We start from the raw sequence: 27,011 nt of genomic DNA, 5'->3' as shown, positions 1-27,011 counted from the left end.
GAATGCTTAAACATCTCTCATGTTTCCAGAGAGGGAAGGGACTATCCATTTAATCTCTCTGAGGAAAAAGTACAGAAGGATTACCTCTGGTTTTGATCTCTATCCCTCTGTCATGAACCCCTCCTCAAAGCAGAGAGGCTTTATCTGACTGGTGAGGTTGGGAGAAGGAACTCAGCCTTTTCCAGGCTCATTCCCTTTGGTGTAGTCCATCTTCAGGGTGTACGAGGTCTCTCCTCCATACAGGACCTCCCAGGCAAGGAGGCCTTTAGTTCTGCACTTAACTTTGAGTTGGAGAAGTAGCAGGATGCCTACGTGGCTACAGGTCCAAACTGTATTCTCTACTTCACTTTAGCATCACTAGTTATAAACTACTGATAATTGGAATCTCTTTCTACTTGTTGAAGTGTATTTCCATCAAGTGAGCAAGCCTGGTGAGAAGAGACCACTCGTGCCTGCTGAAAGCTTGAGTTTCTGGTTTAATTAGCCAAGAAAACAAAATCTTAGTGCAAGCAAGTTGGCCAAAGAGGACAGGAGCAGACACTACATATCTCAGCATACCCCAGGATCCCGAACAGTGATGCCTGACTGCTGCTGATGGTGTCTAGAAAAAAACTTAATTCTTGTTTTTTTTACCTGAAGGATCCACAGGAACTCACCTTTATCATTATTAGTAAAAAGTAATCAAGACCTGACTATATTAAGTGCAGTGTTTATTTAAAACTTGAAAAAGGACAAATAGCCTTTGACCATATGTAAACTGCATCAGTATCACATTAACACATATAGAGGTACTGACTGGCACGGGACCCACCTTCACAGACTGGCTGCTGGGATCTGTGATATCGATGTCACTGTACGCAATGGTAATTAAAGGAGGGTAAATGTTTCCATTTTTTGTGTTGGGTACAAGGTGGATGCTGTTTATGAGAAAATACATTTATAGTTAAAAATATATCTAAGTCCTTAAGCATACAGTTAACTTACTGCTTTGGTTTTTTTTTTTTTAATATGGATAGTCTTGGTGATCTCAAAACCAACCAGTGAATAAGGACTTGGGAAGGTCAAACATAAACTAATGGTACCAACACAAGCTATCTTAAGTAGTCAAAACTTTAATATTAAAATATACCATCTGAGACAAATTAGAAACTCTTCCTGATCTAGGTCTTCTGAAGTTTACAAATGAAATCACTGAAGTACTGTGAACCATCTCTGAGGAATAGTCAAGGGTGAAGTGTTAAACAAAGCCTGGAAAAAGGCAGATAGCATCCTGATTTTCAAAAGAGAAAGATGAGTTCTTAACAAAATAATGTGTGTCATATCTAGTACTGTTTATGGCACATAGTAGAGTGTCTTTTGCTGAATTCAAGGCATGGGTATGATTTGTAAATCAAGAAGGAAAGTGCCAAACACTAGTGGCTAGCATGGTTTCACCATGATCGAGTCAGACCTGACTAGGTCCAATTTCATTTTTACTAGTGATACATTAGTAAATTGAAGGAATGCTAAAAACAGTACATCTGGACTTCAGCAAGATATATAATAAAGCTTCTGTACTGCTTATACTTCATAAGACTAATATGAAAACCAGAATGAAATAATAATGAAAAAAAGGTATATTGAAGTGCTTCAAAGTGCCAGACTCATGTTAAGATGATGGTGTTGATTTTTGCCAGTGTTCAAGGTACACATCAAAAAATTGTGGAGTGGGAAAGTCGGTGATGATCTAGAGGGAACAATCTCACACTGAAAACAGAAATAAGCGCTGTATGGCACTACCCTAAGGTAGGGTCATCCTTAAGATTTCCTAAGAAGACGGAGGTGTTGGTACTTAATCTGGGCCAACTTAGACCAGTAAGGAGGTGAAAACACACAGGACGCCTACCCACTGCAAACACTGGGCAGGCTCTTTCTAACATTCCCATTTCAGCCCACTGCTATTCAATTTCCCTCCACCTCTCAGCCCATTCTAATTCAGCAGGGCCAGAGTGTGAATTCTGACAAAACTCCTCAGGTCCTTCTGATATAATTCTTCCCTTGCAGCTCCTCACTTCTACTGGTGTATATCCATCTACACAGATATCTAAAAAACCTTATGTACTGTTCCAATTCAGCTGTCCTTATTGTTTTCCTCAGATAATTACTAGAAAACACTTTCATTATAACATTTTCCCGTACACTCCAAGCTTAATTTAGTACAACAGATATTTGTTTACCTCAGTGATATCTGGGTAGCAATTCGAATTAATCTTGGCTGACTTCCTAAGTCATTTTCTCGTCCACTTAGTGCATCCACTAAGAAAATGCGCCGAGTCAGAAGCCACTTGCTTGAGCTACTGTCTTTTATCGTAAAAAGGAAGAAAAAAAGATGGCATTAAAAAAATACTTTCAAATTGTTCAAGATGGCTCTCGAGAATTTTACTGAATAAATTTAAAACACAAAATTAGTACATTCTGTTTGAGATAAAATGGCTGCACAGCTATCGCTGTTAGAAATTCCTGGTAATAGCTTTCCCTACCTCACTTGAATGTCTTTGATTGTTTGGAAGGTATTTTCCCTGCAAATTACCTAATAAGATTTTATGATACAAGAACAAAATAAGTGAATTTATCCGAAAAGCAGCTTGAGAAAGCTTGAAGAAGCACAGCCCCAATTTACAGTTCTACTAATTTTTCTCAGCTTACACTTAAGCGATAATATTAATTTCTTAACAATAAGCCTGACACGTTTGGCAAAAATGTCTAAATATACCAGCAATCTTATTGTTTTACTTTTTGGCAGACTACATAAAGCCATATCATAAGAGAAAATCCATGCCTTTTTATAACCCATGGCTTACTAAATTATCATGTTGGTTGACTTATTTATTGGCTTTTAGCTCAGAGAAAGAGTGTACAGATGTCTTACCTTGGTTCACAAATATTTTATTGTATTGAAGATTTAGGTTTAACACAGGCACAGCCCAAATATATTGGTGTTGATTTTCATCAGTATATTCAAGGTACACATCATAAAATATAGGAGAGGGAAAGTCAGTTAAGATCTTAGAGAGAGGAATCTCACACTGGAAAATAAAATAAAAAATAAAAGCATTGAAAAAATTAGAAAGCATATTTAGTATCTTTTAAAGTGTTTTTTAATTTTGTAAAATAAAATATCTTTAAACTATCTTGTTTATATGCATTTCCATGTACCTTCCAAAACATGAATACTATAAACATGATTCTTTTTTTTTTTTTAAAGATTTTATTTATTTATTTGAGACAGAGAGAATGAGAGAGAGAGAGCACATGAGAGGGGGGAGGGTCAGAGGGAGAAGCAGGCTCCCTGCCGAGCAGGGAGCCCGATGCGGGACTCGATCCAGGGACTCCAGGATCATGACCTGAGCCGAAAGCAGTCGCTTAACCAACTGAGCCACCCAGGCGCCCTAAACATGATTCTTTTTAAGGGCCGAAAAAAACTGAGAGTAAAGAACTGCCTGGTTCTTGTCCTACAGCACAGCTGGAGAGGGTATGCCTTCATTCTTAACATTAAGTGTACATCAGTGAAAAAGTTTAAAAACTACTGTCCTATGGGATGAGGTCTTAATTCTTCTGATGTACAACGATGTCTATGATTCGGCTTCCCTTAACAGAGTCAGGCTTATCTCCCACTGCTCTCTACCAGTCTATGGTCCATTCATACTTGCAGTTCCTATATACACTATGCTATTCTGTCTCTCTGACACTGCAAACGTTCCTGCCTGAAATTCTCTTCCCCACTGTGTTTCCCTGGTAAACTCATATTCGTTCTTTAAGCCCAAATGTCACTCCTTCCGAGAAACCTTTTAGTACTTCTCCAGGAATCGCTGATGACTCCTCCTTTGTATCAGTATGGCACCTTGTACACACCACATTCCACATTCTTTGCAATTCTTTGTCTATATAGCTGTTTTCTCTATTAGGCTGTGAACTACTTCAGAGGCAGCCAGGTTCAATGGAAAAACCAGGAATTTTAAGCCTAATAGAACACTGGTTCCACAATTTACCTGATGCAAGACCTTAAGTCCATTACCTAATCTCACTAGGCACCATTTCCTCATCTATGAAGCACAGGTAATGATATGTACCTAATGGTTATTTTGCAGATCAAATGAGGTAAAAAGGATAAAATGCTGAGCATCCAGCAGCAGGCATTTAACCAGGGTTGGTTCTCCTGGCTCATGGTAAACACGTAACATTTCTTTTTTTCTTTTTTAAATAACATATAAGTCATTTATGATAATAAAAGTAAATTCATATTCATGATAGAAGATTTGGAAAATATAAAAAATAAATAAATAAATCACTTGATCCCAACATCCAGAGATAACCACTGTTAAAAATGTTTATTGTCTTCCAATCTGGTTTCCATGATGACATTTTTCATTGTAGTTCTAACAAAACTGAAATCACAGTTTTGTTCTATGATGTATGTATATGCATTTTATCAAGAAGTATTTTTGTAGACAAGTGAATGTCTTTCAAAAGTTTAATGGCTCATAATATTACTTTGTACATTCTGTAATTCAAAAATGGGTTTCCAAAGGAAGGAAGGTCAGGGAGGGAAGAAGGGAGAAAAAGTATGGAAGGAGAGAAGAAGAAGCATTTTTACTTGTTAACTGGGGGGGATAGAGGGAAGAGGGAGTAACATTTTTATTAGTCACTAAATATAATATTTTCACTTTATTCTAAAATGCTCAGGAATAGGGTGCCTGCGTGGCTCAGTCAGTTAAGCGTCTGCCTTCAGCTCAGGTCATGATCCCAGCGTCCTGGGATCAAGTCCCAAGTCGGGCTCCTTGCTCAGCAGAGAGTCTGTTTCACCCTCTACCCCTCCCCCCTGCTTGTGATCTCTCTCTCACGTGCTCTCTCTCAGATAAATAAATAAAATCTTAAAAAATAAAATGCTCAGAAATAAATATTATTTTTAAAACCTATATGCTAGAAGTAAATAAATAAGAATTAGGAAAATCTTACATTATGTTTAAACTCTATAGATAACAAGGTAAGATTTTCTGCACCCCAATAATAAAAAATTATATCAGTGAAATTATTCATTACTATTAAAAACGTTTTGGGGCGCCTGGGTGGCTTAGTCATTAAGCGTCTGCCCTCGGCTCAGGTCATGATCCCAGAGTCCTGGGATCGAGCCCCGCATCGGGCTCCCTGCTTGTGGGAAGCCTGCTTCTCCCTCTCCCACTCCAGTTCTTGTGTTCCTGCTCTCACTATTTCTCTGTCAAATAACTAAATAAAATCTTTAAAAAAAAAAAAAACAGTTTTGAAAATTCAAAGATCATTCCAATTATTGTTGATGTGAAAAATGAAGCTAAAAAATATAGACTAGTGGGGCGCCTGGGTGGCTCAGATGGTTAAGTGTCTGCCTTCGGCTCAGGTCATGATCCCAGGGTCCTGGGATCAAGTCCCGCATCAGGCTTTCTGCTCCTTGGGAGCCTGCTTCTCCCTCTGCCTCTCTCTCTCTCTGTCTCTCATGAATAAATAAATAAAATCTTTAAAAAAAAAAAAAAAATATATAGACTAGTATAGTTGAAACTTACACTTTGTTGATAGGTTGTTCCAAAAGAATAAGCAGCATTCAGTCTTGTCTCTGTGTCTGGACAAAGCTATAGCAAAAGAATACAACTGATAAATATTTCAGAATAATGTTGCTTTATATAATACTACTTAAAGTAGTTTTAAGAAATTCCCATTTAAAGCACAAGAAAAAAATCAACTGTAGCATGCAAGTGATGCTCTAATCCAGTAAATATCTAGTCTTTTCCTCATTTTTGCCTGAGGCAAAAACAAGGCACATTCGTAATTCTTTAGCTAGAAGTATGCTCACCTGTAAAATACCTCCTTCTAAAGTTTGCCACTTGAGAAAATTTCCTCTTACATCATAGGAAGCAGCAACAAACTTCAGTTTTCTATTCTGATTAAATAAAAATAAGAATAAAATAATGTCACATACTTTAGAAGCAATGTAGTATTCTATAAAGAAACATTCATTGTTGACTGATCCATTCTTTTCCCAAAGATCAAATATCCAACTATCTTTACTTTGAAGCAAAATTAATCTAAGTATCTTTATGATTAAACACACCTAAAATAAATAAACTGTTTTTTTGCATTAAAACTATTATTCCAGAATTGAGAGGCAATGCTAGTGACAGATAACCTCCTTTCAAACCTGTTAAGAGTGTGTGCATGTGTGTGTGTGTGTGTGTCTATGTGATGTGTAGAAGAGTTGGGGAGTTGGTTAGTAGGGGGGAGAATAATCTATTTCATCATTCCAGAAGGTCAAAAAGCTGAAGGTAAAAATTTGGATCTGTGAAGTGCTAAGGAAATGGCATAGGGTCCCAAACAGTCTTTGGAAGCACTTCTTAAAAATGCAGAGATACAGAAGGACTGGCATTTGGTGACATAAACTACCTTCCCAGTCCCACAAGTGCTACTTGCCACCATAACCACATAATCCAGAGGTATCCATAGACTCAGGTGAGACTGCTAAATGCGTTATTGTTTGATTCCTATAAGCAGCTGATATTTAAGTTTAGTTTAGTAATCAAATTTTTAGAAACAACCTAAAGAATCAAGAATTATGACTAATAACATTCTTATTACCTTTTAAAATTGTACATTGAAATACAGTTGTTTTTTAATAATCTAGTGATTTATACCTGGTTTTCCCCTTTAAAACTGAAATTTGTAGGAAGAGGTGTGGTACTGAGTACTTGAGGTGCTAATCCTAGCTGGTCTCCATAGAACAGCCATGGAAGATTCTGTCTCCTGTAAACAATTACAGTTGTCTTAGGAATGGGGTACCAATATTAATATTTGTGAAAGTAACTGCACTGAATTTGGTTAAAATGACAGTTCATCAATCAGGATATCTTTACCAAAATGAAACAGAATGAACAGTGCGCAGTCCAGCAGTATTTTCAAAGATAAACTGAAACAGTTGGCATGCATCAAAAGTGGTAGAGTCATAAGAATTCATGTTCATCACACACATATTTCCAAGAGCTTGGCAAGATGTTAAATTGGCATAAACCTACGAGAGAACCATGGCAAAGAAATGTAACATGGACTTTAATAACTTTAATAACTATATTTGAAAGAAAACTAATTTGTTGAGTTTGCCTCTCAAACTTCTCAGTTTTCCCAATCAGGAAGAGGCAACTCCATTTTTATAGTTACTCAAATCAAACATTGCAGTGATCTTCTTTCTTTCCCTTCCCATACCCAACTCCTCAGTAAATCCTGTTGGCTCAATCTTCACTGTATATTCCGACACTGAACCTCTCTCATTTCCATGCTACACTCTTGGCTATGGGTCCACCATCTCTCACTCGGATTGCTGTAATACTCTGCTGACTGGTCTCCCTGCTTCTGCCAAATCTCCTCTCCATGCAAGTGATCCTTTCAAAACCTGAAGTTCAGTCATATTTTCCTTTGCACAAAATCCTTCTATCCCCCTTGCAGTAAACTCCAGGTCCTCGCCATAGCCACCCCTTCATCCCCAAATCGCTCTCTCCACTTTCCCTTACTTACTCTGCTCTGGCTGCTCTAGCCTCTTTCCTGTTTCTTAAGCATGAACATACCAGAGAACTCCTGTTTTGGAACCTCTGCACTTCCTGTGGTCTCTGCTTAGAACACTCTTCCCTGGATATTTACATGGTTCACTCTCACTTCCTTCAGGGCTTTGTTCAAATATCACCAACAGAGATACCTATCCTGACCACCCTATATGAAATAGTACCCCTTCCACTCTCTGAGCTCTTTATCCTGGTTTATTTGTCTTCATAGCACTTAGAACCACCTGCATTTACTTAGAATATAATTCCATGAAGGATTTTTTTCCTGTGTTTTTCTGAAATATATAATCTGATTTGAGAACAGGGCCTGGCACACAATAGGTCATTAATAAAATTTACTAAATGACAGTATGGATCACTTTCCCTTAACACTCAATTCCAGCCGAACAAGCTTGAAGACATTCAATTTTGTGTATTTTCTTTCCACCAGAAATGGCTTATTCTTCTTATAGAATATGACCAAGGAGACATATCTACTTAGAAGACCTTTATTATCTGGGGAAAAAATGGTGGCACAATTCTTCAAAATGAAATAAATTTACTTTTAAAAAATTCAAACTTACCCCACAAGCAGCTGCTGATGACTGCAAATACTTTACAAACCATTCTGAAGTGAAAGACATGCCCTATTCACAAAAAAGATAAGTTTTAGTTTCAAGTTCAAATGAAGATTCCTTACCTACATTGCTAGGAAAACATTAATATGCATATTTTCCAATGGGAAATGGCTACTATTACTTTCTCAATGTTATCAGAAAATAGTTTAAATGGGAATATAAGAATTAATTCTAACCAAACTCAGTTATTACAAATCAGGACTGCACTGCAAAATCATGTCACTTAGGCAAAAGATATGAGGAAACAAAGTGTGCTATAATCCAAAAAAACTATTATGCCCATTTTAGTAATACATAAAACAAAGAACAAAATGGCAAAAAATAAAAGAAAACCTGGATACTGATTTAGTATTTCATTGTTAATATTTGCTGATTTAGGATTATTATACTGTATTAAATTGGCAAGTCATAAAAGAGAAATAATTATGAATGGTTTCCAAGCAACAGGAAATTGGGGATATAGAGAGTAACCTAACATTTAAAAATCTCCAAAGTGGTGATTCTCAAACAATGATGAACATCAGAATCACCTGTGAGATTTCCTAAGAACAGAAAATGCCTGGCTGCATTCCAAATCTCCAGGAGGAACCAAGACATGCATGTGCTCTGAAAGCTGCAGATACAAATCTCTGCTAAGAACCACTGCTTTAGAGCTTACCCGCACATGTTGCTAAAAAATGACACACTGAGAAACACCTTTCAGGGTAATTTACTGGACATGTACAGAGGAGATAAAACCAATTATAGGGAACATGGCACCAGAGCTATCAAAAAAAAAATCTAAAATAAAATTGTAAGTCAATATTTTCATCTTTTTAAGAAGGAAGAATTCTCACTTTTTAAGAAAAAAACCCACATCTGTGTATAAGATTGAAGATCACATTAAAAAAAAACTGAAGTTTTTTAAGTAAAAAAATGGAAAGCAATGACAACAGTGCTTGGAAATTCATGTAAAATAAACCCACAGACAATTCTAGTGGCAGTGTTAAAGCTGCACGATCCTTTCATAAAATAATATCTACACATTTTAAACCAGGAATTTAGAAACACTTAGGAAATTTATCTTAGGGAAATAATCTCTCCAAAAGGAAAAACATATCTATTTGCATAAAATGGTTGACAGCAATATTAACAGAACACCTAAATATTCAAAGGCACTACAATTACATAAATTTCAGTGCATTAATGAGAGTGTTAGGTAGCTATTAAAAATTATATTGGTTGAGCCTGTAACATGGTATAGAGAAACCAAGGAAGTGCAAAAGGATTGATGGAGACATGTCAAAATAACACAGGAGCTTATTTCAAAATTTGAAAGAATTTGAGCTTTGAAAAGAAATAGTAAACAATTATAACACACTGAATAAACAAATTTCATGAGTTCGCAAAAAACTAAAAAAAAGCACAGAGAGAAAGGAAATTTTTACAGAAGATTGCTAGCTAATAAATGTAGAGGGAGTAAGAGAACTGTGAAATTATTTTGAAATGACCAACTGAAAACTTGACTCAGGAAAGGTTGGTTCATCAATGGCCACCACATGGATAAGTAGTCTCAAAGTAAAATCTCAGACTAACTTATTAATCACAATACCTTTACAATGAAGAGAAATGGCAGATATCATGGTGACCAGGCAATCAAATTTAGCATCACCAGGAACTGGACTACCTAACATGCGCTCTTTGTTATGATGCAATGGCTGCACACAACACTATATCATATTCTTGCAAAAAAGATGTTTCTCTGAGTCTAATCATGAGAAAACAATCAGAAAAGTCCACATTGTGGGACACTCCACAAGAGAGCTGACCTTGACTCTGCATGTCAATGGCATAAAAGCAAAAACAGCAAAAACATCAACAAAAACCACAAAAGCAAAACATAGTAGGGTCTAGATTAAAGAAAACTAAAAGACTAATTGCAGTGTGGGGTCCTTAAATGGATCCTTGGACTCTCGCCTCCCCATCTTCCTGCCCCTGCAAAAAGAGGAGGGAGCATGAAGGTCATTATTGGAACAAGAGGGCAAATTTGGAAATGAACAGTCTATCAGGTAATTCTATTACATTAATTTTAAATTTCTTTGGTGTGATACCAGGAAAAACCCCCTTGTTCTTAGGAGCCACATAATAAAACATTTAGGAGTGAAGTGTCATACATCTACAACTTATTTTCAAGTGGCTCAGAAAGAAAAAGCGCCTGTGTGTGTGCACGCGTGTGTGTGTATGCATTTTACATGCACATGGAAAGATAAAGCAAATGCAGCAAAACATTAATGATTGGTTAACCTAGATGAAAGATATATATACAGTCATGGTCTCTATTTTTAACTTTTCTATAATTTTGAAATTTTCTTTTTTTTTTAAGATTTTATTTATTTGACACAGAGACAGAGAGCACAAGCAGGGGGAGCAGCAGGCAGAGGGAAAGGAGAAGCAGGCTCCCCGCTGAGCAGGGAGCCTGATGTGGGGCTCGATCCCAGGACTCTGGGATCATGACCTGAGCCGAAGGCAGATGCTTAACCGACTGAGCCACCCAGGTGCCCCTAATTTTGAAATTTTCAAAATAAAAGTTGAGAAAAACATAAAACCAAGATGCTAGATCACTATTACTATCTTTGGGGAAAGTTAATGGGAAGACACGGACTCATGTATACAGAAATTCTTTACTGATTGGCAAGTATAAATGCCTGTCATAAAATTATACAAAACTAATTATGTTCCAATTCTGTATTGTTCAAGAAAACATTTGATATGTCATGTTTTCCAATTAGGGAAAGTGTAAATTTTCAAGTTAATACAAGTAGTTTAGTTTAGCCGCCAATTATAGTATCAACATAAACTAATAAACATGCATTCTGGTTTATCAATCCATCTAGTCTCTTGCGGGTTTAATTATTTTGAACTGGTCCCTTAGGCCCTGACTGACCTCCAGGTACATTGCTAAAACTGAGTTCTTATACCTGCCAGACAGAGGACTGGGCCAAGATAGTCATACAATCTTAACTACATTTGTTTTCATGTCTCATACGACTACACAGAACCTGTCTCAACACTCGTTATAAAATGACTTAAAATCAAGGTTTCTAAAACTTGTCCTTAGGAAAGCATCAGTGTCCAAGACCGATATGTTTAAATGAAATGCATTAATTGAATCAGATTAAGAACAGAATTGCCTTTCTCTGCCCACCTTTTCTTAACAGAAGTCTGCAGAGAAGTCTGCAAACATTCGGATCTACTGCACAGTGGTGTGAAGAAGGGAGGATGTGGAGGTGGTATGGAAGAGAGCAGCATGGTTCAAAGACTGTTACACAGACCCAACGAGTTAAGTGAGGATGAGACCCAGATATCTCACTACAGAAGGTACTGAAAATCTGTCAAAAGGAAAGGTTAGAAGGAACACTGAGGAACTGCTTTAGAATTGAAAGCATCAGTATGAACTCATTTACTTCAATATATATATATACAAAATAAGGAAATAGTTATAGATATGTATATGTATGTAAGTGTGTGTGTGTATATATATTTTAGCTATGTCTCCTAAAAGGGTATACTAAGTGTGGTAATCTTGGTTTCTAAATATTATCCTCCACAAATTCTTAGAGAAATGGCTGATTCCAGGAATGAGGTAGGAAAAGTACAAGATGAACCTGGAAATCTCCTTGTGCCAGAAAGGAAAGAAATCCTCAACAAATGATGGAGACATATCAAAAAGGTATAGGAGCCAACTTGAAGGGGCTTCAATGGCTAAATCTAGGACAATTTGAAAAGCAAAACAAATAATGTATGTATTGGATTATAACCAACTGAATAAAATAGGAACCTACTAATCTATACTGACATTAATAAACAAATAAATACATAAATGGGAAGATTGGGAAATTCTTCCTTACAGTAGAAGGTTAATTAATAAATGGAGAAAGAACAATGTAAACATTTGGCAACCTCATAGTAGTGGTTGATAAAGGCAAGCATCACCAATAGAGACTAAAGCTTATTGTTACTTATTGTTAATGTTTGGTGAAGATGAAGCATAATCTTTAAAATTCTCCTCACAAAATACTAATCAATTACAAAGGGAAAAATGGCACCCTTATAGCATACATGGTGACTTCACAGCAGCTGATCAAAGTTAACATCACCAGTGATAGGACATATGAATGTTGCATGCTTTCTGTTATGGTACAACACACTGAGAAAAGCAAGACATCTTTTTTGTGGTTTCCTGCCAAGCATGTCCTGATTATGGGGAGAAACTGGATGGACCCAGTCAAGGGTCATCCTATAGACTGTAAGGCCTATAACCTTCAAAGCTGTTGAGTTCATGAAAGGCAGGAAAAGACTAAGGACCTGTTCCAGATCAGAGATTGAAAGAGATGGGAGCTCTATATGACTGATCTGACACCAAAGAGGAAAAGAAAAAATTTATTGGTACTTTTGGCAGAATTATTTTAAAAAGGAAAAAAGAAAAAATAAAAATAAAGGCCTGCAAGTTTGACAATGATATACAGGAGGTCATTATAACCTGAGACTGGGGAAGAACACTCCAGAAGACATCCATCTTATTGCTAAGGAGCTAATTTTGGGGTGATCTCAGAGCTCCATACCTATACCCCTATCTTAGTATTTATTTTGTTGTTTTGCAAATATTTGGTACTTGCCTATCACACCAGTAAGACAATACTGGAGAAGAGGAATTTTTGCTTTATTCGTCAAGAATAATGGTTGTCCTCCAATTCCTCCTAATCACTCCCACTGATCTAAGGATGATAATGAGCAACCAGATCCTAGCCTGTCCACCCCAAGCTCTGCTGGCATACTGGGTATTTTCAATGCTCATTAACCAACTTCTAGTTAGTCATCTAACTCCTATTCCCTTGGACTCATGATCTCTTCAGTTCCAATTCATCCACTTTCTTCCCATTTTACATAGCAGACATTGTCAGACCAGCATCTGTTACAAAGGCTCTAACCCTAGGCTTCCATGCTCTCAACTACAAAATAAGGAACCTGGCCAGATACAAATAACCCTTGTTTCTCCAGTGATTACCATGTACAGGCACTATGAGGTAAGTATTATTACTATGCCCAATGTACAGACAATAAAACTGAAGTTTAGAAATAGTAAATAAGTCCAAGGATATATAATTAATGACGGGCAAATCCAGGGTTCAAGTCAAGAGTCTCTGGGACTCTTAACACATAATGCTGCTTCTTTATAGGATCTATAAAAGAACTTTTCAGCTTAAACATTCGGAGATCACTGAAAAAGGATGAGCCAAGGTAGAGAAGAGAGTAACTCTACTTATAAATAATAACGCTGAGTTGTTAAGGTTTCTCAGATTGTTAATTTCTGTTTTAAAATGACTTACACAGAACTGTTTCTCATTTTAGTCCCAGACTAATGAGCAAAGGAAGTAATGCAACAAGAATGGAACAAAAAAACTGAAACATACTCACAAGATCTCCATAACGGGCAGATGAAATTACACGTGAAGGAAAATTCCCTGTGCTGCTGAAACATAATCCCCCTGTCTTCATAAATAAAAAAAATAAAAAATAAACAGTTTATGGAAAGGTATAAGCAACTTAATTTTAAAATATATACTTTATTAATTCGATTAGCCTTACTAAAATGTTTGGTGCTGAACATGTACAGGACCTGCTGGTATTGATGAATGTTGGTTCACATCGGTTACATCTGTCAACATCACAAAAAAATTTTTAAATGTCAATGAATTATGCTAGACCTAATTTCATCAAACATTTGTCTTCCTAAATGCTGAATTAGAATAGATTCATTCAGCTAAGTAATTACTTGTAGTAAGGTAAACAAATTAAAAATATTAACACTGATTTGATTAGTTTTATACCACTCCTTCTATTACAAAGCAAGGTATAAATAAATGAATAAAATTAACCAATAATAGGAGAGCATTCTTTTGAAACTACATGGAGGGTATAGCATAAATAATACTGAATAGCAGAGATTGTTAAGTCACTCAATTAAGAGCCCAAAAAACTCATATAAATGAAACCCAATCTGTTTTCATATGTAGTTATATTAAATCTACTTTCCTTATTTTGTCTGTCACAAAGCAAAAAGGAAACATATGCTGAAAAAGATATGTGTATCTATCCCTTCATCAAACCTATAACAAACACTTTTAAAGTCTATTCATTATCCTTATTTATTTTAGGAAAATACATTTTTCATTAATGTATGATATACAGAAAGGAAGAGCATCCACCAGAGTAGTGGGAACACTGAAGGGTTTGTTGTATTCATTACTTGTAAGATAGAGCAGGTAGGAGGGGATGGGGCATGGCATAGAACTAGCCTCGAGGCAGTACTGGAAGGGAAGGCTTGGGGATCAGCCCAGTAGTCAATATTTGGACACTACAACCCACATCAGCCTAAGAGAAGTAGTGATCCAATACTAAGTATCCCCAGGAGAAGCTACTCAAGTATTTTCTATTTTAAACTTGGGAACTGAAGAGACAATTCTGCTTAGAGGGAAGTCATCATGTAGCCCTCAAAGAAAAAAATGTGAAGAAGTTGAAATAGGGATACTTCGTTTGAATTAGAGAGAGGCAGGGGTGGGTGTGTGTGTGTGTGTGTGTGTGTGTGCGTGTGCGCGCGCGCACGCGCGCATGTGGTGTGCATATGCACACATGAAGGGAAAACAGGAAGTGACAGAGAATAGGGCTAATAGGGCTAATCAGGGTTCTTGGGTTACTATAATTATCATTTACTTATTAATATGTTTTTTATATAACTTTATTATAAAGCAGAGTTCCTGGCACATAGTAAGTATGCTGTGAATAGAAGTTAATATTTATATGCTATATATATTATAGATTATGTACAAATTACATAATAACAAACAAAAACAGCTACCTTTTACTGAGCATTTACTCTAAAGCACTATGCTAAGAATTCGCATATCCATTTCTGAGCTGTGAAAAAAGCCTATGAAGTGGGTGGTATATCTCCATTCTAAAGACAAGAAGACTGACTTACTAAGCTTGCCAAGGTCAAACAACTGATAAGAGACTGAGACAAACTTTAACCTCTAATCAGTCTCATTCTCTGGGCTTCAGCTTCTTTATGTTAATGTCTACTTCTATCCTTTGGGTTACTGTGACGAAAAGTGGTATCATAGCAAGTATTTTAAAAAAGGTACAGATTCCATATAAATGTAAGATGATATTTAAAAAGTCACCACCCAGCACATGGCTTACCTGTTTCCTAAAGCATTTGCTACCGTAAAAGAGTTTTCATTTTCATCACAGAGCTTACAAGTTGCTTGAGATAACAATGTTCCATTAACAGCTCTTTCCACTAAATGATTTAGAAACAAAATTGTAACTCAAAGTCAGCATATAAGCTTCTGTATATTTTGTAAAGCCCACTCATAGTTATTATTCTAATAATTCTCAAAATACCTGATTTGCAGAAGAGGCATGTCAAACACCACCAAAACAAAGTATAGAAAAGTGAAGACTTCCTCACTCCCACATAAAAAAAATACAAAACTAATTTTCCAAATCATAATAATAAATTAGTATTTTTTCAAGTTGTTGTTTTTGTTTTTTTACTTCTTACCTGTATGTTCCTGTTACAGTGGGTATGCAGAAACAATTTCATAGACAGCTGACATGTTTCTACAACTTACACGGTTTTTGGTAGCACCTACTAAAGTTTTAAATTCACATACCCTTCAACACTACAATTTCATTTTTAGATACCTAACCTACAGAAACACTTGTACATGTGTATAAGGATATTTACTGAAGCATTACTTGTTAGAAAATCTAAATATTTATAATAGCAAAATGATGGTATATTCAACCCATGAAATACTATGGAGTAGATTAAAAAAAATGAGGTAATCTAATAGATCATACTGGTAATTGAAAAAAGTATGTTGTAGAACAATATTTTTGGTATGAAATATTTATATATATATTTATATAAAAATACCAGTTATATTTCCTGTGGCTATAATGTATATTTTAAAAAACAGGAAAAAAAAGGTTCTAGAAGGAAACAGACATGCAAACATGTATGTGCACACACATCAAAATGATAACAATTACTTTGGGGCTAAGAGAATTAACAGAGAACTAGCATTGGAAAAATGGGTAAAGGACCATTAGTCCCAATTATAATGTTATCAATAATGTTTTACCCATAACGTTTTAAGTTTTTACAAGGTGGTAAAAAGGATTTTAACCAAAGTGAGGGTGAATGACTTGTTTCTCCTACAGTCATCCCCATCTCAGTAAATGGAAACTCCATTGGACCATTTACTCAGGCCCCAGTCCTTAGAGCCTCCTCATTTCTTTTCACACTGCACATTAAAAACAATAAAATTAAAATTAAAAAATAAATCTGCAAACCTTGTTAGCTCTTTTTTCAAAATATATCCAGAAACTGAATTATTCTCTCTACCTTCACAACTCTACCCCAGGCCAACGGCCATGATCTATCACCTGGACTTTTAACGACAGCTTCCTAATTGGAACCCTGGTTCTATTCTCCAGGCAGAAGCTAGAGTGAGACTTTTCAAAACCAAGTGTGATCATTTCAATCCCCTGAAAACCTTCCAATGGCCTTCCATTTCATTTGGGGTCATTTCTAAGGTCACTATTACAGCCTAAAAGGCTTACATGATCTGCACACAATCTCCCCAACTTTCCAGACCCATCTGCTTCTTTCCAGACCCTTGCTTGCTTCAGCCACATTAGTGTATTTGCTGCTCCTTGAACATGCCCAATTCTTTCCCATCTCAGGATCTTCTTACTTGCTATTCCCTCTGCCTAGCATGAGTCCCCTAGTCATCTACATGGCTTTGTCCCTCACTTCCTTCAAATCTTTGCTCAGATGTCACCTTTCCAAAGAGGTCTTCCATGATCATCCATGTAAAATAACACTTGCTCTCTCTTCCTTGCCCTGCCTTATTTGTCTTCATAGCACTTACCACCACCTGGCATATACTATTCATTTGCTTATTGTCTTCCTCTTGCCACTAGAACCTAAGTTTGATTCACTGCTGTATCCTAGCACCTGGCAGGTAGTGCTCTAAATAAACATTTTTTTATTTGAAAAACTTAAAATTGGAAGGTTTCACATAAAAATTGTGTATTTTTAGCATCTTTTAAAAAATAGGAAAGTCTGATTTCATGGAACCCATGTTCTTACATAATGACGACAATCTGCTGGTACTGAATTGGGGCTAGCTACTGCCTTTTAGCTTAACTGCCCATCTGTTAAGTGAAGTTTTAAAATTTTATTTTAACATTTATTTTAATTTTGTCAACACATATTTATGAATAAATAAATATGAGAACATACAAATATTTTCAAGAATGTATAGAGACATATAAGTTCTAAAAGTATTCTTGGAAAAACACAAAAGAAAATAATGACTACATTAGAGGACTAGGAATGAGAGTGAACACAGAAGGGAAAGAACTTAGTTTTTATATTTTTCTATACTATCTAAATTTCTAGCCATATACACACATTACTTTCATTTTAAAAAGTAAAATTTTGAAGTTGAAAAATCTACGCCTTTTTAAGCAGTAAATCTACATGTGTTCTTATGGTACTCTCTCCAAAATACACTGCAAATAAACACTCCAAAATATCTGTAATACATTAAAAACCTTGGAAAGGATAGAGAAAAAATAATTAATTACCTTAGGGTAACTTCTGGGAAATGGAAAAGGTGGGAAGTGTGGACTTTCATTTCTCATTTTATAGCCTCATGATTTGATATTTTTAATGATATGTACTTATAGCATTAATTATTTTTAAAAAATTATTTACCTGAATATCTGAGCATTTTCTTCTTATGTCAGAAATGGGAAGAGTCGAAAGAAGTATAAGAAGTAAGAAGTACCCTCTGTCTATTCTTCCACTCCCCTCAGCCCCTCTTGCAATCCACAGAACAAATGGACAGCAAAGTTCAAGATGGCTCTGAGGAGCTCACACCATGGAAAATTTTAAGTATGTAATATAGCCTCTAAAATAGTGAAATACTGTTTTCACAGCGGTCACCCAACTATAAGGGGTCACTAGGTGTCAGAGCCACTGTCTGGCCCCTCTGGCATCTAGCCTCCATTCTCAGCAACTCATTAAAACTGCAACTTCTGCACCAGTGACCTCTGACTGTCAAAAGTCATTTCAGAACTCAGTCCATACTGACTTTCCCACAGCATTTGAATCTATGAACATCATCGCCTTCATCCCCACTTAGAAATCCCAAAGGCATTTTTGACTTCCTTTTTCCTCATCCCCATATTCCTTCATTCACCTAAGTTTATTATCATCCTTTTAACATTTCTGGCATCTACTCCTTTGAGTATAATGTGTTCTAACTCTGGTTTAGGTCCTTGTCGCTGCCTGTCTACAGTACCACCACAGCCTCCTCACAGCTCTATTTCTGGTCCCCACTCTAAATGTCAACTTCATGAGGGCAGGGGCTGCATTCCTGTTCACTGTCTTCTTTTCACTCCTTTACCCTTCATGTCCCTGGACAACGGCCAGCACACAGCAGGAGCTCAACAAAACCCCTATGCCTACGGAACACCCTATCATTCAAGGCCTTCCACAATCTGGACCAATGCACCTTTAAACTCAGCGAACTGGGGCGCCTGGGTGGCTCAGTTGGTTAAGCGACTGCCTTCGGCTCAGGTCATGATCCTGGAGTCCCAGGATCGAGTCCCGCATCGGGCTCCCTGCTCAGCAGGGAGTCTGCTTCTCCCTCTGACCCTCCCCCCTCTCATGTGCTCTCTCTCATTCTCTCTCTCTCAAATAAATAAATAAAATCTTTAAAAATAAATAAATAAATAAATAAACTCAGCAAACTGGGGGCACCTGGGTGGCTCAGTCGTTAAGTGTCTGCCTTCAGGCTTAGGTCATGGTCCCAGGGTCCTGGGATCGAGCCCCGCATCAGGCTCCCTACTCGGCGGGGAGCCTGTTTCTCCCTCTCCCACTCGCCCTGCTTGTGTTTCCTCTCTCACTGTCTCTCTGTCAAGTAAATAAATAAAATCTTAAAAAAAAAAACAACTCAGCAAACTGTTATTCCCATAATCCCTTTATATTCAATCTAGATGTTTATATTTGTAACAATATGTTTATATTTATAACAATATGTTTATAACAATACTCTTGCTCACACTCTTCCTTCTGCCTGGAATGTTCTCTTTCTTGTTACCTTTTGAAATCCCATTAATCCTTCAAGGTCCCACTATTACACTGCCTCTTCATGCCAACTTTCCCAACAACCCTGGCTGAAGTGAGTTCTTCCTTACATTTATTGTCTAGAATGCTCATTTCATGATTTAATATATGTGCCCCTATGAAAGTATTTTGTTGCTATCTTGCTCTGCAAATCACTCTTCCATATGCATATCCTGCCTTCTAACTAGATTTTAAATAAATTGAAGGCAGGGATTTTTATTTCTTTTAAAAATTAATTTTTGAATAAATAATATATAAATAGAATATAAAAATAAAAGGCACAGAAGAATTTAAAGTGAAAATGAAGTCTCTTTCCCACCTTTTTACCCCAGATACCCAGTTCTCCACCCTGGAGGTGACACTGTTAGTTTCTTGTAAATTCTTCCAGAAATAGGCTGTGCATAAGCACATATGAATTTAGAGTTTTTAGAAAGCATAAATGGTAGTTCACCAAATACAGAAAATAGTACCAATAAACAGCAGGTACTCAAATAAATATGTGTAGGTGAATAAATATAAACTTTTCTATAGCTAGTTTTTTTATTTAATGTATCTTGGATTTGTTTCTATAGCAATACTTGGAGAACTACATTATTTCTCTATATAATAATCGATATTTTTCTGCATCCTACACCCTTGCATGGATGTACAACAGTTTATTTGACTAATACCTCTTAACAGACTTTGACATTGTGTACAATATTTTGTCTTAGGACTAATGTTGCAATAAGAAGCCATGCATATACTTCTTGAGACATACATTTCCCTACACTAGAACAGGAAATTCCTAGATAAGGGCTACCTGGGTGATGATCTGCATTTGATAAATACTGTCAAGTTGCTCTCCATAGAGACTGCACCAATTTATAATTCCCCAATAATATATGAATAACTACTTCCCTGTATCCTTGCAAACACATTATCAAAGTTCAAAAGGTTGACAATAGGGGTGCCTGGGTGGCTCAGTCGGTTAAGCTTCTGCCTTCAGCTCAGGTCATGATCCCAGGGTCCTGGGATCGAGCCCTGAGTCAGGCTCCCTGATCAGCAGGGAAGCTGCTTCTCCCTCTCCCTCTGCCGCTTCCCCTACTTGTGCTCTCTCGTACTTTCTCTCTGTGTCAAATAAATAAGTAAAATCTTAAAAAAAAAAAAAAAAAAAGGTTGATAATAAAATCTGGTAAGTTTAAAAATAAAATCTATTTTAAAAATAAAATTTTAGGGGCGCCTGGGTGGCTCAGTCATTAAGCCGTCTGCCTTCGGCTCAGGTCATGATCCCAGGGTCCTGGGATCGAGCCCCGCATCAGGCTCCCTGCTTGCCAGGAAGCCTGCTTCTCCCTCTCCCACTCCCCCTGCTTGTGTTCCTGCTCTCACTGTCTCTCTCTCTGTCAAGTAAATAAAATCTTTAAAAAATAAAAATAAAAAAATTAAAATAAAATTTTAATTAATATTATTCTTACACTGAGTAAGGTTGAACTTGTTTCTCATGTTTAACATTTTTTTCTTTGTGAAGTTTATTCATGATTTTTGGCCATTTTTTAAATTCAGCTTTTCCTCTTGCTCTTATTTATTTATAGAAGTTTTATATATATTGCAGAACTTAGACCTCTGTTGATTGTATGCATTATAAATTTTTCTCTAGCTTGTAGGTTTTTTTCCTAATATTGTTTATGATTTTTTTACGTGCTATTTAGAATTTGTATTTAATCAATTTTACCAATGTTTCCTTCTGTAGGTTCTGGGTTTCTCCTCACACTTAGGCCTATTCCATCCCAAGACTAAAAAATTTTTTCCTATTTTTTTTATGATCTTTTATAGAATCATATTTAGTATTTATTTGATTGACCTGAAATTTATTTTTCTTTAAGAAATACGTTAGAAACCCAACTTAGTATTTTCCAAATTTCCCCAACACCATCTACTAATCAGTCTTTTCTCCACTGACATGAAATGCCACTTTTATCACATATCACATTCCAATTGATTGGATCTATTTTGATTCTCTACTTTAAGTTCCATCCATCAGGATGTGTAATCTATATGCCAGCCATACATGTTATTACAGAGGCTATAAAATGTGCATAATAGCTGATAGGGTTGTTTCCTCTCTCCTTTTTCATAATTTTCTTGGTTTTTCACATTTTTTCCAGATAAACTTTAGAATTAGTTGTGTAGTCTCTAAAATAGACAAACAGTATCCTAGTAGAATTTATTAGGGTTCCATTAAATGTATAGACTGGTATTGGGAGAGTGGACATCTTTATAATATTTAATTTTTCCCCTCCAAGAACATGGTATGTATTTCACTTATTAAAGCCTACTTTTGTATCCTGCAGGAGCATCTAAGGTTTCTTCAATTGATTTATCTCATACATTTCTTCTCAAGTTTATGCCTCGGCATTTTTTTCTTTTTGTTGTTACTGTAGATGAGATCTTTTCTTCATTCATTCTAAAGAACTGTTGTTTAGATAGAAGGCTACTAATTTTTGGAAAATAATTTTATATCCAAAACCTTTATTGTTTATAATTTTTAGTAATTCCCCTGGGTTTTCTAAACATATAATCAAATCATTAAAAATTAATTTTTAATGATTTTTACCTCCTTTTTAATTATTCTACCACCTATTTATTTCACTTACCTAAGTGCACAATTTACATCTTTATCTGGGTCCTGACATTAATAGAAATGCTTATCATTTCTCCCTATTAAGCATCATTTTGGCTTTTGAGTTGAAACATATATACTTTATCATGTTATTTTAAGGAAGTATCAATCTAATCATACATTATAAAGAATTTTTTTAATTTTTAAAATTTTTTTAACGATTTTATTTATTTGTCAGAGAGAGCACAAGCAGGGGGAGCGGTAGGCAGAGGGAGAAGCAGGTCCCCACTGAGCAAGGAGCCCGATGTGGGACTTGATCCCTGGACCCCAGGGAACATGACCTGAGCCAAAAGCAGACACTTAACTGACTGAGCCACACAGGCGTCCCGAGAAATTTTTTTTTTTATTAGGTAGGGCTTTTTATTCTCTTCCCATTGCCTGCTATTGTCTTAAACATCATTAAATTTTGGACAAAAAAATAATACTGTTTACCTAGCTATTTCAATTAATGTCCTTATCAAAAACAGCGTTAAGTGAAGATTCATTACTACTTTTTCAAAAAGAATTTACTTCTTACCTAAAATATGGCCAGTGGGACAGTGGCATTTTCCTTCTGCAGTTAAACCACCAGGGCAAGAAATGCAATTCCAGCCATCTTCAGTAACACCTTTCTAAATTAAAATAAAACAAAATAAAATTTCTCCTTCTTAATTGGTGATATAAATCCAAAAAGCCACAATAGTATATAATTTGTAGTCAATATTCAAATAAATCATGCACATATGCGACACATAAAAATTTCCTGGGTAGCCAAACAGTGCTTACACTCCAAAATTAAGTTACACATTATCACTATGTACTGACTACTGTTAACTGTTAACTCTGGGCAACAGTTCTTCATGATTTTCAGTTCAAATGAGTCCTTACTCTCAAAGTAATACTGACATTGTTTTTCCATTTACAAAGATAAAACACAACAAAATTCAACAGTATTTAATCAACAGATAGCCAATTAATAGTTTGGTTTTACCTGTTCTAACATATTCTAATTTTTATAATCCAAATACATTAGCTTTTAAAAATCAAGCTATGATTCAAAATGGGTGAATTTCATGGTATATGAATAATATGTAAATAAAGTTGTTAAAGTTAAATTATAAAGATATTTCTTTCTTTCCATTGTTTGTATTAATAAAGGTTTTTGATAAAATATGACATCATTCAAAATTGGGCTTATTTTATTATACGGTTTTTCCTAAACCTGGGGCAAAAACAAATATGGATGCAACCAAAATGAACAGAGAACAAATAGTAATAACAAAACAATAAGAAATCATTGTTAATTTTGGTTGAAAAGACTGGATATACCAAGAAATGCTCCTATGTTTGGCAGTACATTATAGAGGACTATTTAAAAATTATGATTATTTTGTAATTTCACTGAAAAATAAATTTGCTTTACAGCCATTTCATATTAGCAGCTTTTTATCATTGCTAATTCAGCAATGGTCACTATTTCCAAAAATATAAAATAAGTATTAAAGTGATAATCAAACTTATAAGTTAAATCAAATTAGCCATAAATTAGGACAACTGGTAAATTAAATTATTAACTTAATAGTAATTAATTTAATAGTAATTTAAACTATTAAATTTCCAGATTCAATTTTTTTATCCAGATAATGAGAAGAAACATTACTATAAAAGAACTGCCTCACAAGACTCCTAATTTTTTTTTTTTTTTAAAGATAGTATTTATTTGACACAGAGCGAGAGAGCAAGCATAAGCAGGGGGAGAGGCAGACAGAGGGAGAAGCAGGCTTCCCGCAGACTCCAGGACCCCGGTACCATGACCTGAGCCGAAGGCAGACCTTAACCGACTGAGCCACCCAGGTGCCCCAAAGACTCCTAATTATTGAAAATGATTGGAAAATGTATTTCTATTAATTAGGAATCATTATATATAGTAACTAATTTACTAATTTTCCAAAAACTATGATATAATGACTAACAAAACAGCAACAGATATTATTTAACCTATTTAATGATGCAACTGGCATTTCATGAACTAATCACACCTTAGGTATCATTATGAACGTGAATTGTTATAAGACTGTTGACACAACAGGTCCAAGACACAGAACTCAATCTGTACCAGTCAAAATACACACACATCCCAACTTGCTCTTTATATGTATCATTCATCTATTTTTTTTAAAAAAACACTGAGTTATTCTATGAGAAAATATAAAGACACAAATTTCACAGGTTCTTTTAAATTTCAGAGTTTAAAAACTAAAGCAATACATTTGTTTTTTCCAAGTTTGCATAAAATTTCACTGATCGCCCAAAATTTACTCTAGTAAAAACAAAATTAATTTAATAATTTTAAAGTTTGGGAACATATTCGAGTACAGCACTAAAACATAGTTTAAAAAATAAAGACATTTAAGGGGTGCCTGGGTGGCTCAGTTGGGTAAGTGGCTGGCTCTTGATTTCAGCGCAGGTCATGATTCAGGGTCCTGGGATTGAGCCCTGCATGGGGCCCCACACTTAGCAGGGAGTCTGCTCAAGGATTCTCTCTCCCTCTTCCTCTGCCCATCCCCCGACTCACGCTCTCTCTAAAATGAATAAATATTTAAAATAAAAGACATTCAATTTACTACCTTTTACAGTAAAATTATTTTAAAGTAAATACTTGATACCATGTTTTCTGGGCACTTTTTACAAATAAAATCGGGTCCTCCATTATTAGAGATCATCTGAAATCCTGGTAGACACATACATGAAGTTCCTAAAAAGAAAAGAGCCAATTTTGACCTTGGTAAATAAAAATAAAATTCCAAGATAGGGAAACTTTCAATATTCTTAAGGTCTTGAAAAGCAGTATAGCTGTTAAAAGCAAATCCAGAAACATACTATGTGGGTTCTAATCTTAATTCTGCTATTTAGCTGTGTGACCTTGAGCAAGTTACTGAACTCTGTGCCTAGGGTTCAACTTCGGCAAAATGGGGACAATAACAGTACTTACCTCATAGGGCTGGTATGAATATTAAATTAGTTATTATATGGAAAGGTCTTAGAATATGTATGGTACACAGTAGGTATTGTGTTTGCTACCACTTTAACTGCAAGCATAATTGAACTAGTAAAGTACTGAACTTTAATTTTAATAATCAAACTATTTATTAACTGCTACGAGAAATTTTACAGTTCTATTTCATCCAAACAAACACATATATTCAATGATTTCAAATTTACTTTGCCAAAACAAAACCTTATTAGTAAAGTTACCTTGATTCAAATAAATCACTGTTTTCCTCTGGACAGACAGTAGACTTTATAAGATAACCATTATTCAACTTGTTGGATAGGTAAGGACAACATTCTCTAAGGAGACATCAAGTGGAAACAGATCCCATAGGAATCTACATGGTGGAATGCATATGACATTTGGGTTCATAAGTATGAAGCTAACACCTTACACTTTAAGAGTCTTTCTCATGTACACTTTTAGAGTCTACACTAAATGTTTTCTCATTCATATTTCCTCGCCTGGGGAGACTGACCAGTCTTATGTAATGACTTAAATGAGGATATATCAAATTTGAAGATGGCAGAAAATTAACATCATGGGTGACCAAATCAAGATTGAAAACATCCTACACTTTAGAATATGGAAAAAGTCTTGTTCTGAGCAGTTTCAGTGAGGAGAACTAGGGCCAAATGCTGGAAGTTTCAAGAAAAAAGAAATAAGCTTAATCTAAAGAGACTTCAAGGGCAATTAGTAATAGTCAGTAATAAAAGGGATAAGTCCTAAGGAAATCTATATTAAGGGCACACGATATAGTGGAAATACACAGGTAGAAACTGAGAGCAAAGAGACACCAGTTCTTCCAATCCACAATTTAGGTGACAAAGAAGACATTACAAATCAACTGGGCTTCCATTTCCTTATCTGTGAAATGAGAAGACTGGACCTGATCTTGGTTAAGGTCCCTTCTAGCTCTAGGTTTCTGGGATTTGAAAAGCAAGATAAAGAGCTAACAAAGTTTATAAGCGTTCATTTGCATTCCCTCCGCAACCCGTCCTGTGACCTATTCCTCTATACTTCGTTACTTCTCTATTTCTTTTCTGTCTTTGGTAGGCGACTTTCCAGGTGCCTCCCGAAAGACCCCTCTGATGAGAAGGGGGGGGGGGGGGGGACTGGCGCGGCGAAATTCATTATTGGCGCTGGCTCACGGGGTAGCTTACTCTGGGTTCCCCAACCTCATTTGTGTGCAAGCTGCAATCCTCCAAGGAAACCCATCTCTCAGGCGTTGGCGGTTAACGTTCCTGAAGCATTTCTTCCCGCAGACGAAAAGGTGTTTCAGAGACGCCGGGGACTGAGCAGCAACAAGGCTGGAGTGTTAGAACTGTGGCTAGGGCCCACCCTGAACGGTCTCACCTCGGGCATCCCGCCTCTGGTTGGCTCCGCACGGGACACAGGACAGCGCGGAGATATCGAAGTACTGGTTTTGGCCGCACGACTCTGGCTGCAGGAATGGAAAGAAGGTTTGGGCGTGTGAGACTCGAGGGAGGACCAACAGGAGGAATACATTCACGGCCGCCGAGAATAAGACAGACCAAGCCGCCATGGCCAGCCTGGCCCCACCGCCGCCCGTCACCATGGTGCAGACGCCGGCGGCCGCGCAGTCTCTGGCGCCCCATCAGCCGCTGCGGCGAATCTGCAGAGCCGATTGGACAACTCCGCCTGGGGTTCCGGAAGTGTCTGCAGTAGCTGCCTGGTTGCTAGGTGAGCAAAGTCGCGGGAAGCTGGCTGGTCTGGGAAAGGCTGGATCAGAGCGGCAAGCTAACCCTGTAGGCTGGCGGGCGCAACTGGCTATTTAAAATGTGTTTCAAACTCTGAGACAGCGACCCATTAACCGGGATAT

General features: G+C 36.4%; 1 protein-coding gene across 1 annotated transcript in view; it reads right to left on the bottom strand.

Annotated features, from left to right (window-relative positions):
* The window catches only part of TMEM67 (transmembrane protein 67), a 52,467-nt gene extending 25,694 nt beyond the window's left edge, over positions 1–26,773 (bottom strand). Inside the window, exons 1-14 of the mRNA XM_021688236.1 lie at positions 26,525–26,773; positions 24,783–24,871; positions 22,655–22,748; positions 15,470–15,569; positions 13,856–13,925; positions 13,685–13,759; positions 8,177–8,239; positions 6,915–7,069; positions 6,696–6,804; positions 5,861–5,947; positions 5,574–5,639; positions 2,909–3,065; positions 2,217–2,340; positions 812–917 (exon numbers count right to left, since the gene is read on the bottom strand). Of these exons, the coding sequence (XP_021543911.1) occupies positions 812–917; positions 2,217–2,340; positions 2,909–3,065; positions 5,574–5,639; positions 5,861–5,947; positions 6,696–6,804; positions 6,915–7,069; positions 8,177–8,239; positions 13,685–13,759; positions 13,856–13,925; positions 15,470–15,569; positions 22,655–22,748; positions 24,783–24,871; positions 26,525–26,747 (1,518 nt within the window). The 5' untranslated portion in view covers positions 26,748–26,773. The remainder of the gene's footprint in view (positions 1–811; positions 918–2,216; positions 2,341–2,908; positions 3,066–5,573; positions 5,640–5,860; positions 5,948–6,695; positions 6,805–6,914; positions 7,070–8,176; positions 8,240–13,684; positions 13,760–13,855; positions 13,926–15,469; positions 15,570–22,654; positions 22,749–24,782; positions 24,872–26,524) is intronic.
* Positions 26,774–27,011: the final 238 nt, after the last annotated feature.

The sequence above is a fragment of the Neomonachus schauinslandi genome, chromosome 4 (assembly GCF_002201575.2).
Source record: "Neomonachus schauinslandi chromosome 4, ASM220157v2, whole genome shotgun sequence".
NCBI classification, from domain to species: Eukaryota; Metazoa; Chordata; class Mammalia; order Carnivora; family Phocidae; genus Neomonachus; species Neomonachus schauinslandi.
Note: the sequence above shows the minus strand (reverse complement) of the source record. Positions and strands in the feature narration are given on the sequence as shown.